We start from the raw sequence: 17,979 nt of genomic DNA on the forward strand, positions 1-17,979 counted from the left end.
GCCTTTAGCAAACATAAAAAAACGGCAAGTAAATATAAGTTCAAACATAAATAAACACTAAAAAAAATGATGCATTGTAATCAAATTACATGTGGAATTATTATGCAAATAATCCTTTCCTCCTAGCGGAAGGAGGGATATGGCAGACGGTATTTCGGCTGATGGCAGAAACTGAAACTTTATAAAGTATAAAACCTTAACAATAATTGTACAGTGGACACTGTACAGTATTTTTTTAAATGTCACTCTTGTGCAGTTCATGGTTTTGTTTGTGAGTATTGTTTGTCAGAGAAAATGAGTGGAAATGATGCTCTTATTCTGAAGGATTCCTGCCGGAAGCCTTGGTATTGTTGCAGCATGTTTCCGCCTCGTGTTTGACAGGTTGGTAGGTTGGTCAGTACAGTTAGCAAGTTTAATATAACTAACTCTTAAACTATTGTCTGTCGCTGCTAAAGATCACATAAACACGTATCACGATGTGGCAGCGGTTTAATTTAAAAGCCGTATCTGTGGGTAACGTTAGCATGTTTATTAATCGTAACAACCTTTTAGCTCGTTAAAGCTAACGTTAGCCAGCTAAGTTAACTGTTAACCTTGCTTCTCTAGTAACAACGTTACAGCTTTAATCACAATGTTCAAATAAGAGTTTTTCATGCTCACTTCAAAATGATAGTGCTCAATAGATATGTAGCTATAACACGTTGCTCTCTTGCAAAATGACTTATCATGTCTGAGTAACTTAGTGCAAAATAAGCAGGATTGACAATTTGAATACCTCTCTCTTTCCCCAGGTTACATTTGATTATCTGAGCTTGGCACCAACTGTGATACCCATCTGCCAGTTATACCTCTGTCTAGTGAAGTGCAGCCCACAAATACAGCATGTCCTCCCAGGATGAAGATGGGACTGTAGAGCCGGGCCACAACACTGCGGAACCATCCACTTCTTCCTCCAATGAGAATGATGAGACCACTGAGGACATCATCACTGTCACCATCGGAGCAACTGTGCCCACAGGGTTCGAGCACACTGCTGCAGAAGAGGTCAATGAGAAGATTGGAGTTGATGCACGAATCAGCAAAGATCGTGGTCGCATATACTTTCCAATAACCACTGACAAGCTTTTCCAGGTAGGAAACCTGGAGCCTATGTGCTTTGCTCTTCCAATGCTTTTTTCACTGTCAATTTGCATTATACACACAGAAAACTTAGCATTGATGCTGAATGGCAATAGCTGTTTGTATGGAGCCCAGTGATTATATGTTGAAACCCAGTTTAATTTTGCCAGGTGAAAAAATGGGTACAGAAAACCTACATCTAAAATGTATCTACCTGTTCATTGAACTCCCCACTATAGGTCCATCTTCTGAGGTCTGTGGACAACCTGTTTGTTGTGGTTGAGGAATATGATCATTACCAGTTCAAAGAATCAAAGGTAACTTACAGCCAGCGTTGTTCATTTGTAGCTGATGTTTAGCGCCTTATTGAATGGGGTAATAAACACTGTGTTTTGTGCAGGAGGAGACATTGATGGAGATGCAGCAGCTTGCCTCCAAACTCCCCTGGACTAAGGCTTTAGAGGTTTGGAAACGAAATGGCACCCTAAAAAAGAAGAAAGGCTACCGGAAAGGTGGAAATGGTATCAAAGTAAAACCTAATAGTGAGGCCACCGATGCAGCTGTTGCTGACACTGAGCAGCAAGAGCTACCGCAGGCGGCGTCTGCTGCTGAATGCCTGACTAAGGCGGAGAACACAGCTGACATGGAGACCAGCACGCAAGAGTTGGAGGAGACAGCACCCGAGGCCAAACCCATCAAGTTTCGTGTGACGTGCAACAGGGCTGGTGACAAACACAGCTTTTCTTCTAACGAGGCAGCCAGAGACTTTGGTGGGGCCGTGCAAGAATTCTTCCAGTGGAAAGCAGACATGACAAAGTTTGACATAGAGGTGTGCTTGTTCAGACTAGACTGACGCAAAGTGAATACCATCATATTGGCCAAAAAAAACTCTGCCTGTTTAAATAAATTTGCAAGGCATTACGTTATGTTTAGTTTAAGGGGTAAGACAAGGAAAAAATAACTCTGTTAAAGAACATTTTCCATGAAGATAAGCTGTTCTCATGATGTGACAAGTTGAAAAAGGCTTCATTGTATAATATGATGAAGATGATGTGTATGTTCCTTGAATTCAAGGCTTCACACAGTGGTGACAATCTGTTGTCTACATTTTGTAGAAAAGGGTTTTAGGAATTACCGTGTGTTTTGTGTGTCCACAGATTAAATTCAGCTTTAGTGCTTACTTTGAGTGAGCAGATATTCAAAGGTGTGGTTGAATACATGTTGAAATATTTTGTAAATTCTGTATGTGTTTGCTTTGTGCTGACACATTTCAGTTTACTAAAGAGAATACTGTAGACTGGAATATTAACCCTAAAAAAACATAAATCCACATCAAAATGTTTGGCGATAATTTTGGTTTCCTATTATTTAAGCCTCAGAGAATATAAGGATGTATGTTATCTTGATAAGTGCTTTCTAATCATGCACCATATGTTTTTATACCGTAGGTGTTACTAAACATACACAATGAAGAGATGGTGATTGGCATTGCACTCACAGAAGAGAGTCTTCACAGGAGAAACATCAGTCACTTTGGACCCACTACTCTGCGGTCTACCTTGTGCTATGGCATGCTCAGGTAATTCTACAACACTCTTTAAGCTCTGTTTTCGAATGTCTCAGGGATTTTATCAGGATATATTGTTGATTCCCAGAATTTGTTCAAAAGTAAAGTGTTTTATTAATGTGAATATTATTCAAACAATGTGCAATTCCAAATGTCCAATTGGCGGAGGATTTTGGTTCACAAAGTAAAGGTGGTTTTGATGTGACAAAGTTTTAGTCCAACAAATTCCACATTTAAACGGCTGATATGATGCCACCTTGGACAGCTGCCAAGGTCATGGAGGAAGGAGGAAGACTTGGTGACAAAAATTACTGCCAAGCTGCAACCGCAGACTCTTATACAGTTATAGAAGATTTTAATGTGTTTTGCTAATAAGGGAATTTCCTTACTCTGGGATGAATAAGGTATTGTCTTATCTTATCTACGCCACTGAAACAAATAGACTTTGTCTGGGTGCGTATTCACATTAAAGTTGGCCAAAAGACGAGAAAATAAAAGGATTAATACATTTTTACTGATACTATGTAATGGAATATTTCCTGAAGACATTGGTGGGGGCTGTGCAACAACTGTTCCGTCTGAGAGTAACCATGACTACGTGTTTTCCCTGACTGAACACAGGCATATCCAATACCACCATTCTAGCCAAGAACAACACTTCTCTGAGATAAATATGCAAGTCACCCCAGGATTTAACAAAATTGAGAAAAATAACACCTCTTCTAGGTAACAGTTTCCAGGAAGATAGGCACATATACTTGACGAGTTAAAATAGCAGTTTTTGATGTTTCTGTTTTGAAACACCAGTGTTTCTAAATGATTGAGTAAGCCTCTCACACAGAGATGATATGTGCACTTTATCTAGAATATCTGTGTTTGTTATGGGCATCATCAGCATATTAGTGACAGTTAGTGATGGCCAAATAAAGCTTTGTTAACCAGTGTCTTTATTTTCAGAGTCCACTACATGGCACTCTCTTCAACAACGGGTTGAGAATACACTGAATTGCAATGGCATTCTCTTAAAACTAAGAGCGCCATCTAGTGGGCTCAGAAAATAAAGACTGGTTCTCGAAGCTTCATTTGGCCATCACTAGTGACAGTACTTGCCAGATTTATGGATGAAGCACAGAGTAGCAGTGGGACCACAACAGATGCTTGTTGTGCATTTTAGTACACATTACAAGTAGAAGAAAGGTGGAATTAGAGACAGTAGTTGGCAAAGATTATTGACCAAGTCGAAAGCCTTCAGTAATTTTAGGTATCCTACAGGGAGGAAAATGGTTTGTCAAGGCAGATTTGTCTAGCCCAGATACATATGATTCATTACTGTAATAGTTCATTTTAACACACTACACAAGAACAGGATTATCTGTCCTGAGTTTAAAAGGTTAATTCACTATATGATCCTAAATAAATAAATAAATAGTAATAATTAGCAATTACACAGTACTTAATAAAACAAACATGTTTTTGTGTACATTCCAAATCAGTACAACGAGAGCAGTACAAACCAAAGAACTATAACACATTACTTAGATGAAATTCAAGTATTTTACATTTAGAGATTCTATTTGTTGTAATTTGAATTGGTTCTAAATTAAGTGAATGTTGTTTAGTTTGAAATGATGGTCAGAAATTGAACCACTGAGTTTTTTCAGTGGTCTTGTTCAGCCTGCTGGCAGGTCAAACCTGTGTCTGCTGCTGCTAAGTGCGATAGATTTGCGCTTAATTAATATCTTTCTCACTTTGCGATACATGTTGGTTATTTTTGATGATCAAAAACAATGAAATCAAGTAAAAAGTTCTTAAATATTCTAGTTTTAAGACCGCATGACTGGACTGTAGAAATGTATGTGTAATGTAAATCTTCAGGGGAAGTGCTTAAATTAATTAGGGTCTAATGAACTGGAGAAGCAGGCATTTAACATGATGTCAGTCAGGACCACAAACATGTTGGGGACATCTGAGGGGAAGAACAGCAGAATTGGTGGATGTTGTATATTGACAAGATGTTGCACTGGAGTTATATTCATACTGTCTTGACAGGCTGTGTAAACCACAGGCATCGGATATAATACTTGATCCAATGTGTGGGACTGGAGCTATACCATTGGAGGTAAGCCATAACTTTGTAGCTAGACTACAATATTGCCTAAATGAAGAAAAAAAAACAGTGCAATAAATAAACACTGTCATTTGCCTAGCACCTTTTCTGATCTTCATCAAATTCATTTAATGAGTGAGCCACAGACTGAAGACTTTAGGTGCCAGATAATCAGAAAGTACTCCTCAACATGCACTTTTACTTGTACTTTCTTGAATTAAGTTTTTCTTCTCCAGGGGGCCATTGAATTTAACAGTTCATTCTACGTTGCCGGTGACAACAATGACATGGCAGTTAACCGCACTGTCAATAATATTTGTCACATCCAGAAACGGAGGGCAATCAAGGGCAGGTGAGAGGGTGCCCAGCTGGACATCACTATACAATTTTGTGTAGTTAATGAGCTTCATAATGATTTTAAATCCTTTTTGAATCCTTTCAAACAGTGCATCTGGATTGCCTATTGACACAGTGCGTTGGGATCTGTGCAATTTACCCATAAGGACCGGCTCTGTTGACATTATCATCACTGACATGCCCTTTGGGAAGAGGTACAAGAATAACAGTGGTGTACAATAAATTATGCTTAATAAGGCAGTGTTTTGAACACTTTAATGTCCCAGTCAAGGTCTAAACTGACTCTGACGTAACCACGGTGCTATAGCTGTTAGTTGGCAATTAGATTTTTGAAACAGAAAATAATTAAAAGTGAATTTGTTTTTCAGCACTTTTTGCTTCTTCTTTTTTTTTAAATCTTTCTGTTTTCTTGAAGAATGGGCTCTAGGAAGAAGAACTGGGACCTGTACCCCTCCTGTCTGAGGGAAATGGCCCGTGTGTGCACACCAGGCTCAGGAAAGGCTGTCTTGTTGACACAGGACAAGAAATGCTTGGCCAAGGTAACTGTATATCTCATGTAGAGAACAAGATTTTCACCTAAGATAAGAGATTTTTTTCCCCAGGACAATACATTTCAAATACCGGTAAATCACAGTGTAATCCTGTCCTGATGACAATTGATGCCAGGTTGTTTGCTTAATCCAAATGTTAATGTTAAAACTGCTAACAGGCTATGCGTGCAGCACGACTACCTTTCCCAACAGTCGTATTATTCATAAAGCCACACCTAACTCAGAATGAACAACAATGTGTCGTCACAGTGTAACTAAACCCAGAAGGTTTGGCTGAAGTGCCTCTACCCTTGAAATTCAAAAGAAATGCCTCTGTGAGGCCCATACAAACATAGAGGTTTACTCCTCGACACCGTGGGTTTGACTCTGCCCTGCGGCCCTTTGCTGCATGTCCTTTCAAGTCTCCAGCTGTCCTAAATACATAAAGGCCTGAAATGACCAAAAGAGTTATCTTTAAAAAAAAAAAAAGAGAGAGAGAAATCCCTCTGTCAGAAACATATCGACATGGGCCGGGTTGGCAAGGGGGGATAAGCCATGCCCACTCACCCTTCAGTGACCTCAGAGCTGCAGATCGCGTGGTCAGGAGAGCGGGTTGTGGCATGGTTGTATAATAAGACCAGGAGGGGGGATTGGTTGGTGACAAAAGCTGCCTCCATATATGTCATCTGCCTCCAGATTAGCCAATAGCTAAACGTAATTGCAATAGCTGGGTTTAAGGGGTATATTAATAACACAATATAAAGAATTCAAATACTTTGCAAGTATCAAGTGTCAATATTTGGTCCTGAATCAACAATACTACTAAATATCTGTAAACATTGTTTTTTAAGTAAAAGAAAAGTGGTTTAGGGGTTTAATTACTCTTTAAACACACTGCATGTAAAACACAAATGAGTAAGTGGGTGCTTTTTCTTTGAGGTGTAATTCTTTAAAAAGTATACTTATTTCGGGGAGAATAAAACTACTCTGGGCTGAGTGTTATCAACCTTACTAAAAAGGCAGGATGTTGAGCAGCAGCCCCGCCCGCTGCAGAGAGCCAACAGGATTGAAACAGCAGCCGCTTTCAGCAACTTTAGAGTAAAAAATCATTACGGCGTACATTGATGTTAAAATGTATACAGGTTGGCAGGACGTTTTGAAATGTTTTTCACACTGTTTAGCTGTACGTTTTGTTGGTAAATATAAGATGTGCGAGTTACACCTTGGATGATTAAGAGAACAAATCTTGTTTTCATATCAGAAACATGGAAATGAACCCGTTCTCAATCCCGCTTGGTCAGTGGCTCTCAGCGTCACATACTGATGCAAAGTAAGTGATTGGTTGAATTTGCTTAAATTGTTGCCATTGCGACATCGCAAATTCCTAGTGGGACTGACTTATCCTTATCTGATTTTTGGACCGGGTGCAGCTGCAACCTGCACGTCCACTGATGCTCTGCCATTTGCGTTAGTAGATGTGTGTTCCTATTACAGAAAGACAATACATACTATAAATACCATGTTCCACCCAAGAACAACTGTATTTGTTTTGATCGCCACCCCTTGTATAATCAATGGTTCTTGTCCACGACTCAGGGAGCTTAGGATGGAGGCGTGTCGAGATTTAACTAAATAGTACACTGTATAACGCTAGTATACAACCCGTTCCCATGGAAGTAATTCTAAAAATAATTCATTCAAATTGGGTTTTTGTAATTTGTAAACAGCAGGGATCATCTTGTCAACCTCAGTAACTGGCTGACCACAGTCACTTTTTGCAAATTTTTACATCTATGCAGTAATCAATTTTTCTTTGTGTTTTGATTACTGCTACTTTATTTTTTCTGTTAAATCAGAAGCCTACAGAATATTCCTTGTGTGTTTGTGGCAAAAACATGTAAAACATATAATTGCAGTTAAAACTTAACCCATAGGGTTTGAAATGACCAAAGTATAAATAGATTAAATAGGTATGGTAATGGTAGCCAAAATGCGTAACATCCTTTGCTATAAGCTCAACAGAATAAATGGCAGTCTGACACTCCATTCGGAAGTGCAAGAAACAAAAGCCACACTTACTCATCCCATCCTTGGCTTCCTGTGAAAACCCTTAACTACAAATTACAAAGTTTCAATCCCTTGATTTTTACATGATGAAATATCAAAACCTGCCCATTGACTATATTTATTAAAATTTGAATGAATCTGTCAAAAGAAATTAAAAGGATGTGCAATGAGACGACTGTCAACAATCAACTGTGAGCACACCTCTTAAAGTGGCGGGACTTTTTGCTGTCATGTCTCATGAGGGGCAGACATCTGTTCTTTACACATAAATAAGACAATAGGTAAAATGATGAATCAGATTAAGACTGTTAAATGCGTTATGAAAATGTTGGACCTCTGAATTGGGTCATGGGTTGCAAAGGTTTAACTTTGTTTCAGGTAAGTACAGTTTACGGTTGACCTTTTGTGTTAAATGTGCTTTACCAGATTTAGTCAAACTCAAATAATGAAAAGGTTTTATTATGAAATGTAAAAATCCAGTGTTGGTTTTATTTTCCCTAATGAAATGTGATAATTTGTAAATGCCAGTGTTTTTCTATGTTTATGCAGCTCTCCATCAAGTTTAAACAACCTAAAGGGGTCTTTCTGCTTAAACGTTTGGGTGCAGAATCAATTTACCCTGAAATGATCTCTAAATCATCCCGCCAGTTTGTGTGGTGCAGGTTTAACTCAGCTCAGTCTCTGAGTCATGGAAAAAGACTTACCAGCTGTATTTGTCTAAGCACAGATATCTTGTTTAACACAAAACAAGTGTAATTTGTTAGTTTGCCCTCAAGTGATTTATGTTGTCTCCAGGCTATCTCGAGGATGGGAGGGCTGTGGAGGAAGCTGCACACTGTTTGGGTCAATGTTGGGGGTTTACATGCTGGAGTCTACCTCCTCAAGCGAACCGGGGCCGTGTTTGGCCAAACTCCGGAGGATGTCTATGAGTCACGAGGGACGGTTAATGCAGAAGGGGATGAGAAGGGTGACAAGGAGCTCTCTTAATTTACATCCTGCATATAAGTTCCGAATTTATATTTAAGGTCATGAATGATTGATATTTTTTGTATTTTTATTACTTTGTTCAGCGTTAAGAATCTCTGGTCAAGTTTGCCAAGCATTTGTGTGTAATTTTTTTATTTCTCATTTAGTTTAATGTGAAAAACGCCTAACTGGAAAGAGAAAAGCTATTTTTTATCTTCAGAAGCAGTGTTGGTTCTCACACTCTGTATGACTGAGGCAGTTCATTTGTCATATTGCGGTTCATAAACCTGCTGAAGGTGGTTTTAACTGCACGATTCCCCCCCCCGTACATATTGCCATATTGTTCTGATTAATAAAGATTCAAACAAAATGTCAGTTGATGTAAACATTCTTTGTAAGTGCCACACAGCAATAAGTAGCGCTGAGTAGAATGGGAAGGTGTAATTTTAAATGTATTATTATTTTACATTTGACCCGATGTGCTTTCCTCTCCTGGATTTATGTCTACGTGCGAGCCAGCATATGCTGAATGAAAGGAGACTCGCTGTATATATACAGCGAGCTCCTTTCATTCTTCCATAAGTGACGTGCAGCCCTTAGCGAACAGAACACACAGGGTAAAATCAGTCTACAAGTCAAGAGGAATAGGCTTGTAACTCCGACTGAGTAATTATAGTGTGCGTGAACATCTGCATGCGGGAGTAAATACCCTTTGGCCTTTTAGGTATTGCCTAACAGGGAAAATGGTATAGAATTATTTAATAGTTATTGTTAGCGTGGTGCTAAAAAACAAAGACAGGTTGTGCGGTGAATTTATTGTAGATTTAACTCGGGTCTTGATAGTAGGAATGAACTAAAGTTAACATGGGAGGATAATTCAGTTTTAACTATTGTGCTGTAAACAGGATTAATAATAGTTTGAACACGAGCATATTTCAAAAGTCAGGCAGATTTAAGTGTAGTTCCCCCATCATAGATAAACTATAGCCCACATTTCCAGGAACACACACGTGCAGTTGCACAGCCTCTAACCCGTAAATCTTGCGTTAAGGGGAACTAAATTGCTTCATTTCCTTGTGTTAATCAAAGTCACTGGTTCGCAGGTTGTAGACATAATGACGGGCATGACGTAACGTCGATTTAGCGATGAGCAATGCAGATGACCGTGACGTGAGTGACTTCATAAAAAGCCTTGAGATCTGAAGGGACTCGATCCATTGACTTTGCGTTGGGGGAAAGTAAACATACGAGATGATCTGGACCGTTTTTTTGCTTGCCCAAGCTGTCCTGCTTTATTTGATCCTCACACACAGATCGAGGTGAGTTAATGCCTATTTGATTCACTTGTAGTCTACTGTCCTATGCATGTTGTAGGCTAAATACTGTAATATTTGCCAGAACAAAGAAAACCAGGGAAAATACTGCTTTTGACCCTGAGTATGATGATGTGCTCATGTCAACTGATTTCTTGTAACATCTGTGTTTTTGCTGTCAATTCTGATGTAAATTCGCTAGTTATTTTTTTTTTTATAAACAGACATGTATTGGTTTTCGTGACATAGCTTACTTTAAGTGGGGTATGGATAATGAAACGTGATGATGATATTGAGGGACTCACTTCGCGTCATTATGTCCAGCAAAACCATGTATTAGTTAGGTTGTTTCTGAGGAATGTGGTCAAACAGTGTTAAATTTAGAGTCTATACTTAACTGGTTTTTGTTTTCCTCTGAGGCAGTTGGCCTACAAAATGAATCTGATGTAGTCATTTTTGTGATGTAATTTATATTTTTTTAACTAATCCCTGTAATTATGTTTGTATGACTAAAAGGTTAGACATTCAAACACAGACTGCACTGTGTGTACACTGACACCAAACACTGATGGTAGTCTATACCAATGTGGCAGAAAATGAAGGACATGCATGTGTCAAATAAGATTCCCTGTGTTTATTGTTTATTTAGGACTGTATGTGTATTTGCTATCCCAAACTTACAGTTGGATATGAAAAGACAACTTTTTGAATCCACAAAAATTAGTTGAACCATTAATTTTAAATTTTTTTTTTAGATCCAAGAGCGATCCACCTTTAGACAAAGGCATTATCCCATGGTTAGGCCATGCACTTGAATTTGGAAAAGATGCATCCAAGTTCTTGAATCGAATGAAGCAGAAACATGGCGACATTTTCACAGTGAGTACAAAACACCTGAAGATGAAGTAGCCTACATTTGACACCACAATCTCACCTCTGTAAATAATTAATTTTTCTTTGCAGTTTTAAGGAATTCATATTAGTGTAAGGGTTCAACTTCAAAGTCTTTACATTTTTCAGAAAAATGTAAACTTTTACAATTCTGGGCAAACTCCGTCCACTGAAGAAGATAATGTAATACAAATAAAAACTCCATCAGCTATGAAATGGTCCTTGAGGTGAGATTGTTTTGGCAACTGCTGTTTCCAAGAATGGAAGGCAAGAATTAACTTAATATAATATATTGACTAGTCACTTCTGATGCTAAATATCAGCAAAAGAAAAAGGGAAGTCGTGTTTGTAAAGTAATAAAGTGCAACTTTTAATTACACTGGAATACAATTTTCTGCTTGTTTTCATATAGAATATAATCTGGGATCTCCAAATGTGTCTGTTGAATACATTTAGAGATTAAAGAATATATATTCACATCTATGTAACAGCATGTTACAGATACCATCATGCAACATGAATTTACATCAGGATACACTATGATTTTTTTTTTAAATGATCCTTTAACAGTTTCATTTTTTTTTTTTAATGATACTAACAAATTATGTTTCCAATAAATGGGATCCTGACTTTTTTAATCTATTTAAAAGATTTGAGAAATACCGAACTTCATCAGAAATGCATGCTAAATAATGTGCTCCATTATACCTGCATGTATTATATATTGTCACTTTTGCACTGATGATGTGCAGGTGCGTGTTGCTGGACGTTACGTCACTGTGCTGCTCGATCCACACTCATACGACACAGTCATCAATGACTCGGACTCCCTGGACTTTACTCGCTATGCACAGGTGCTCATGGAACGGATCTTTAACCTGCGGCTCCCACATCACCAGCCAGCGAAAGCAAAAGCAATGACCAAAAAGTATGTCCTCATTGCATTATACTCTAAACTGAAAGCTTGTTCTGTATATTTTCATTTTCATTTTATGTAAATGTAAAAGGGAACATTGTTCATGGGAATCCACCCATTCAAGTCTCATGATTGGCACCACTGTGGGTAATTCAGAAAAACACCCTTCCTACTTTTGGGAAATCTTTTCAGGGCTTCTTGTTTTGTTGTTGCATTCTACACAGTCGTCGTTCATTGTGTTGAACTAAGAGAAATCTTACTTTAGTGGGGTATTGGCAGACATCAAAGACAGCAGGGGCAAGCCACATACTCAATGTTATCTTTATAGGTTAAAAAGATCGACACATCTGAGTTATTTGTCTTTGCAGCTTTCTCCTCCTTTCATTGCTTATTGTGTTACCACTTTACCAACATTTGCTAAATGTAAAACCTAAGTTATATTACCTTAGGCAACTAGGTCAACAAATAGCAGTAACAATGTGTGTCATGGCAACACCATCAATCAGCGTGACATGATTTACAGAGTTCCCCGCCATGGTACCGTAGTTAACATTTACTTATCGCCGCTGCAACGTTTTGTTTCCGCAGGCACTTCCAAGGAATGAATTTGTCTGCTCTAAACAGCACTATGAGCAGACACCTGCAGGCCTCACTGAAAGCTGAGATGCCTCCGAACCAGAAAGACTGGAAAGAGGAGAGACTGTTCAACCTCTCCTACAGCTTACTCTTCAAGTAAGAGTGCCCTCTAATCCCACACAAACACGCATGCACGTACGCACACACACTCTTAACTATGTCAAAAGAATCATTCATGTCAAAGCCTCCCACTAAACAGTTTACACGCCATTCAACCCTGTAGTCCTCTGTTTGTAAACACAGCAAGAAAAATGTAGGATGACTTCACTCTTTCACATAAATATTCTAGGTCACCTTTCCGGTCGAGCATTTTGGCAGTATCTAAATGGAGTCGTCTATCATTAGTAAACATAGGAGCGAGCAGATATCTGGAATGTGAAACGGTATATGATAGTAATGTTTCCTGTGACACAGGGACATCCACCATGAGGAGAGCGGAAAGGGGGATTGATTGTGTCTATTCAAACAGAAAAAACTGTGTGGGCTGGTTATCTTTGCATCAAGACAAAAAAATGCCATTCATCAACCGAAGAGTCCCGCACATTCCCACACTTATTGTATCTCTATTTTCTCTGCAGGGCGGGGTATCTGACGCTGTTTGGAGGAGAACAGAACAACAACAGCACAGATCCCTCAAGCATCTATGAGGAGTACAAGAAGTTTGATGGTCTCTTGACCAAAATGGCGAGAGGCACACTAAAGCCAGGTAGTGACGCTGACAACACCTCACAATTAAATTCAAAACTTCACGTGCCCGCTGATATTCTTTATCAGTTGATCAGTAGCTTCAGCCAAGGAGCCTGTAGAGCATTGTGATGAAATAAATGAAAAAAGGCATTATGCACATTAAGCAAAGATTTGGATCATCAGCATTACAATCCATGAGTCATAAGAAGGCGTTGCATGTTTTTCATAACTTGCGTTGACGACATCAATGGATGTTTTGTCAGATTTGTTTTGCAGTTACCATGGCATTACCATTTGACTTACTCAGTTGCTCACACAGCGTCTAGGAGCCTTTTTTTTTTTGCTTTTGAAGACTTAAACAAAACACAGTTCACCATCATAGACTTCTACAGATTGTGATCTAACTTGTATTGTTACCTCACTAGATACACCTTATTTCCCAACGGCCTTGTCTTTCTTTGTGTCCTGTATCATTGTTTAGAGTTGCATTTCTTCCATCTGACTATACAAGTCGGCCAATTACAATATGATGCACATCTCCTCCAGTCATGCCTGTAATACTTCATTCACATCAGGCTCAAATGTTTAGGTTTTGCCTGTGATTCATCAACTCATTCACATAGTGATGTTTATCTGTGACAGAAGAGAAGAGGACAGTCCAGAGTGTTCGGCAGAGACTGTGGGAGCTTCTGGCTCCAGCAGGTCGGACTGAAGACACAGGGTTGAGCCCTTGGCTCCATGCCTACAGGCAGCTCTGCAGGAGGAAGGGGCCGATGACGAGACACAGAAGAAAGCTGTACTAATGCAACTCTGGGCCACACAGGTGAGTCAAAAGTAACATTCTGTAACAACTGAATTTCAGTTGGTGATCACCACTAGCGATTAGGAAAAACGTCTGCTCAGTCTGATAACTTCATGCCCCTGTGTCTCCGTGGTATCCTCGTGGTGGGAAGTAACCAAATACATTTTATCTGTGTAAGTTTTAGGTATTTTTCACAAGTATTTCAATGTTCTTTTCTTTGTTCTTCTAATCCACTAGATGTACTTTTTACTTCCCTCCTTTTACATGACAGCTGTCCTTAATAGTTACTTTGCAGATGGATATTTTACCCAAGACAAAATATGGTAATCTTCTAAAATACAACACATTGTTAAAGATTAAACTAATGAGTCCAAACTCTTTTCGTGTGCGACCTTACAGAAGTTGGGTCCCCAATTAAGTCTCAAATGTCTATAAGATATATATCTATGATATAAGTCTTATACAGTATAGTTTAATTTAAATGACTGGCCCAAAGAAGTAGAATTATCTAATATTTCACAAATACTTGGAAAGATTAGAGAAAGATTACCCCAAATAATAATAGGAATTTATACAGCTGAACTTCTGGGTTTTCTTTTTTCCAACCACACTAATCATCTAAACTACCTAACTGTATATAAAGTAGTTCAAACTAGCTCCACCTCTATCAGCTCCAACAGTAAAATGCTACTTATACATTGGCATCAGCATCCACAATCTAGTAATTTATTCTATCTCATAACATATCACGCACAGAGGCTAATTGTAGTACTTCATTTTTGATACTTTAAATACATTTTGCTGATGATTTTTTAACTTTAACTTGAACAAGGTTTTGAATGCAGAACTTACTTGTAGTTGAGAATTTTTGACTATGTTGTATTGGTACCGTAAGTAAAAAGTAGTGCAGTACTCTTATTTAGCACATGAGTGTGCTGTTCACTTCTGCTTTCACAGCAGTTATTCTTCCTTTAAGTGAGAATTCAAGTCATGAAAGAGCTTCAGAAATATAAGCAAGAGTATTGTAATGGACCAAATCTCCTGAGACTTCTATGGGTTTGGACTTAGGCTGAATGTTGTCATGACTATTTCTTGCGTCAAAAAATAAGGAAATGACAACTTAATGTCTACATTCAACTTTTCTGTGTCAATACAGTACTCAGTTAACAGTGTTTCTCTTGAAAAACTGGTAAAATCTTTCAGTCGGTTTGGCGGGTGAGTAAAGGTCAGCTAATACATAACTGCATCTCTTCCAAGAAAACGATTGCTATTTCTAAAACAAAACAAAAAGTAGGTTATTAGTTGTACTGGTTTTAGTCTTGAATGAGCTGGTCTTGACTTACTCACATGGGACTTGGCATATACTCATACAGTCTTGCCTACAGCCCTGCTGGAGGGGTTTATTTCGTCAAAGGCATTAATCAGATTGTTCCTTCAAAATTTGTCTTAACCTGTAGGCTGCTCACTCATCTTTTATATTATTAGTTTAAACGTCAAGCTTTCCACACTCTGCATAAAGGTTTGGACAATGTCACGTTTTTGTGACGCATGTTTTAACGCCACTTTTTTAATCGGTAGTGTTTATGTATTTCAAAGTAAGCATTAATTACACTTTGTGGTGTAATTGCAGTGACTTAAGAGCCAATACTGTAGTAATTTAATCGCTGGGTGGAATTTCTACAATGCACTATTTCATGTGTCTACTCCTGGCAGACAGCGCTGCAGTTTGCTGTAAAGAATAAATACCTTCATAGATTGTCCTGCCCTTGGACGCAGGCAGATGGCAGGGGACCTCAGGTTTCCAACGGCTTTCCTTATTAAGTAAACGGTTACTGTCAGAGCTTTGCAAGTAGTGAAACTATCCAGAGCATGGCTCCTCTCGTCCTAGGCAGATGAAAGGAAGCAGTTTGTTTTTGTATTTCGTCAGGACTAAAGATTCATTAGGCTTTTTATTTAATTGAACTTTACTTTACTTTGCATGCGTGCTTCATTGCAACTCTAACAGAAGATAGATGTGAGTACTATGGTTGTCATGTTCTTATTTGCAATAACCAAATAACCATCTGCGCTGTCTCTATGCAACGCCACAGTGAAATAGACCTTATCAATGTCGTCATATTAGTCTTTGTTTGTTTTCAGGGTAATGTTGGTCCTGCTGCTTTCTGGCTGTTGGGCTACTTATTGACAAATCCTGAAGCTCTAATAGCAGTGAAGAGGGAGTTAAGCGGGATCTCCCCGATGGAAACATCAGAGACCTCATTACTGGACAGACCTGTAGACACCCCTGTGTTTGGTGAGGGCTTGATCCCATTGCTTGTGTAAACACAGAGAAATCTATTGTCAGTAGCTTGTTCCTATTGTCAGTAAAATGCGGTAGAAACTAAAGTATGGATTCACATTTCAAGAAATCTAATACACATTATGTATATAAATACTGCAAAAAAATCAAAAATTAGTAAAAAAAATTCATAAAAACTAGAGAAATCTTGCGGATGAAAAATCCCACTGTTGCTCTTTTGCTGTTATTAACATTTTTCCCACCCCCTCCCCAGATAGCGTCTTGGAAGAGACACTTAGACTCACTGCTGCCCCCTTCATCACCAGAGAGGTTGTGCAGGAAAAGACACTCCACATGGCTGATGGTCAAGAGTACATGCTAAGGAAAGGAGACAGGGTGTGTTTGTTCCCCTTTAACAGCCCTCAAATGGACCCGGAGATTCACCATGAGCCACAGGTTAGTTGCTCTGTCTTCCTAAAGTGATAAATGTTCCCTTTCCAACCTCTTTGGTCAATAAATCCTTCTTGTGCTGCCATCAGGAATAGTAGTTATTGTCTTTGGGACTACTTGGAGGTGGAATCAATGCTTACACAAAGCTGGCCCTGTATTACCCAGGGAGAGGTCAAACTTTGGACCATTCAGGGATTAGCTGAGCATGGGAACAGAAACCCGGCCAATAGGCGTGGGAAGGACATTGCCGATAGGGTGCATTAAGAAACTCTGTCCACCAGAAACAAACAGACATCAAACTATATGATCAAGCACATTTGCATGCATATATATGTCCTTTCTAATTGGTTGCATCTCTAAATGTGTGTCCATTTCAGAAATACAAATACGATCGCTTCCTGAATGAAGATGGATCAGTGAAGAGAGATTTTTATAAAGGAGGGAGGCGGCTGAAATATTACACCATGCCATGGGGCGCAGGGACCAATGGCTGTGTGGGAAAACAATTTGCCATGCATACCATCAGAAAGTGAGTGTAGTAGAAGTAGTACCTAAAAATGTTCCACACTGGAGACGTTTGTTTCCTTTAAAATCTGCTTTAATGTTTTAATTTAACGTTTTATCCATGTTCACTCTTCAGGTTTGTTTACTTGGTGTTGACCAACTATGATTTGGAGCTGTGTGACCCAAATGCTCACATGCCGGAGGTAAATGCCAGTCGTTATGGATTTGGAATGCTACAGCCAGAGGGAGACCTGCTTGTCCGATACAAGCCTAGGAATACACACTAGGACTTTAAAAACAAGCACATATCTTGTATGGACATTTCAACACATGCACATTGTTTATAGTGTTTATATGCTCTTTGTACTTTTATACTCCATATTTATATTATACAGTATATAATTATGTTATTTATAAATAAATGTGAATAATACATTGTGTATAATACTGTGTTGTCAAATTTCTTGTAATGGTCGAGGTTTTTGGGTAAAGTGTTTGGTGAGTCTATTACAGTCATATACATTTGTGCTGCACTCCACATTATTATTGTATAAGTGAAACTAGTAAGACGTTGACATTTGTCTTCACAAGGTGCCATTTTCAGGACCTCTAAAAAGTTTTGCTTTGGCATATGTTTCTGTATGTTACATACAGAGCATGAGTGTAATGAAGGGACTGCCTGTACTGTAAACAGAACTGGCCACACATCTGTCACACTGACACATGCCCGCTGTTTGCAGAGTGAAGCTAGGTGGAAAGTTTAGAGATATATGTGTTTTAGAAAGCAAC

General features: G+C 38.8%; 2 protein-coding genes across 5 annotated transcripts; both read left to right on the top strand.

Annotated features, from left to right (window-relative positions):
• The first annotated feature begins 333 nt into the window (after positions 1-333).
• On the top strand, positions 334-9,261 carry thumpd3 (THUMP domain containing 3). Of its 4 annotated transcripts, none has more exons than XR_004331701.1 (11): positions 334-381; positions 792-1,131; positions 1,359-1,436; positions 1,520-1,948; positions 2,568-2,698; positions 4,736-4,805; positions 5,030-5,145; positions 5,240-5,344; positions 5,566-5,689; positions 8,543-9,038; positions 9,250-9,261. XR_004331701.1 is itself a non-coding variant. In XM_032513889.1 (10 exons), the coding sequence occupies exons 2-10, from the start codon at positions 883-885 to the stop codon at positions 8,732-8,734; spliced, it is 1,494 nt and encodes a 497-aa protein (XP_032369780.1). In that variant the 5' UTR covers positions 334-381; positions 792-882; the 3' UTR covers positions 8,735-9,076. The 4 variants fall into 4 exon arrangements, 1 of the variants encoding a protein (XP_032369780.1); XR_004331704.1 differs by having other exon boundaries at positions 355-385; XR_004331702.1 differs by having other exon boundaries at positions 373-509.
• A 521-nt stretch (positions 9,262-9,782) lies between these two features.
• On the top strand, positions 9,783-17,637 carry LOC116688089 (prostacyclin synthase-like). Its single transcript, XM_032513890.1, is given in 11 exon segments — positions 9,783-10,032; positions 10,782-10,905; positions 11,670-11,845; positions 12,422-12,565; positions 13,048-13,175; positions 13,799-13,906; positions 13,909-13,979; positions 16,098-16,251; positions 16,511-16,692; positions 17,064-17,215; positions 17,327-17,637. Coding segments are annotated over 11 exon segments (1,458 nt in total). The 5' UTR covers positions 9,783-9,964; the 3' UTR covers positions 17,478-17,637.
• The last annotated feature ends 342 nt before the right edge of the window (positions 17,638-17,979 follow it).

This window comes from Etheostoma spectabile, chromosome 4 (genome assembly GCF_008692095.1).
Source record: "Etheostoma spectabile isolate EspeVRDwgs_2016 chromosome 4, UIUC_Espe_1.0, whole genome shotgun sequence".
Classification (NCBI taxonomy): Eukaryota; Metazoa; Chordata; class Actinopteri; order Perciformes; family Percidae; genus Etheostoma; species Etheostoma spectabile.

What these genes read in the sequence shown, in the direction of transcription:
- thumpd3 (XM_032513889.1), top strand. Translation starts at nt 883, where the DNA reads ATGTCCTCCCAGGATGAAGATGGGACTGTAGAGCCGGGCCACAACACT. An exon ending in TGACAAAGTTTGACATAGAG is followed by an intron (nt 1,949 to 2,567) that starts GTGTGCTTGTTC and finishes TTTATACCGTAG; the next exon opens with GTGTTACTAAACATACACAA. An exon ending in CGGAGGGCAATCAAGGGCAG is followed by an intron (nt 5,146 to 5,239) that starts GTGAGAGGGTGC and finishes CCTTTCAAACAG; the next exon opens with TGCATCTGGATTGCCTATTG.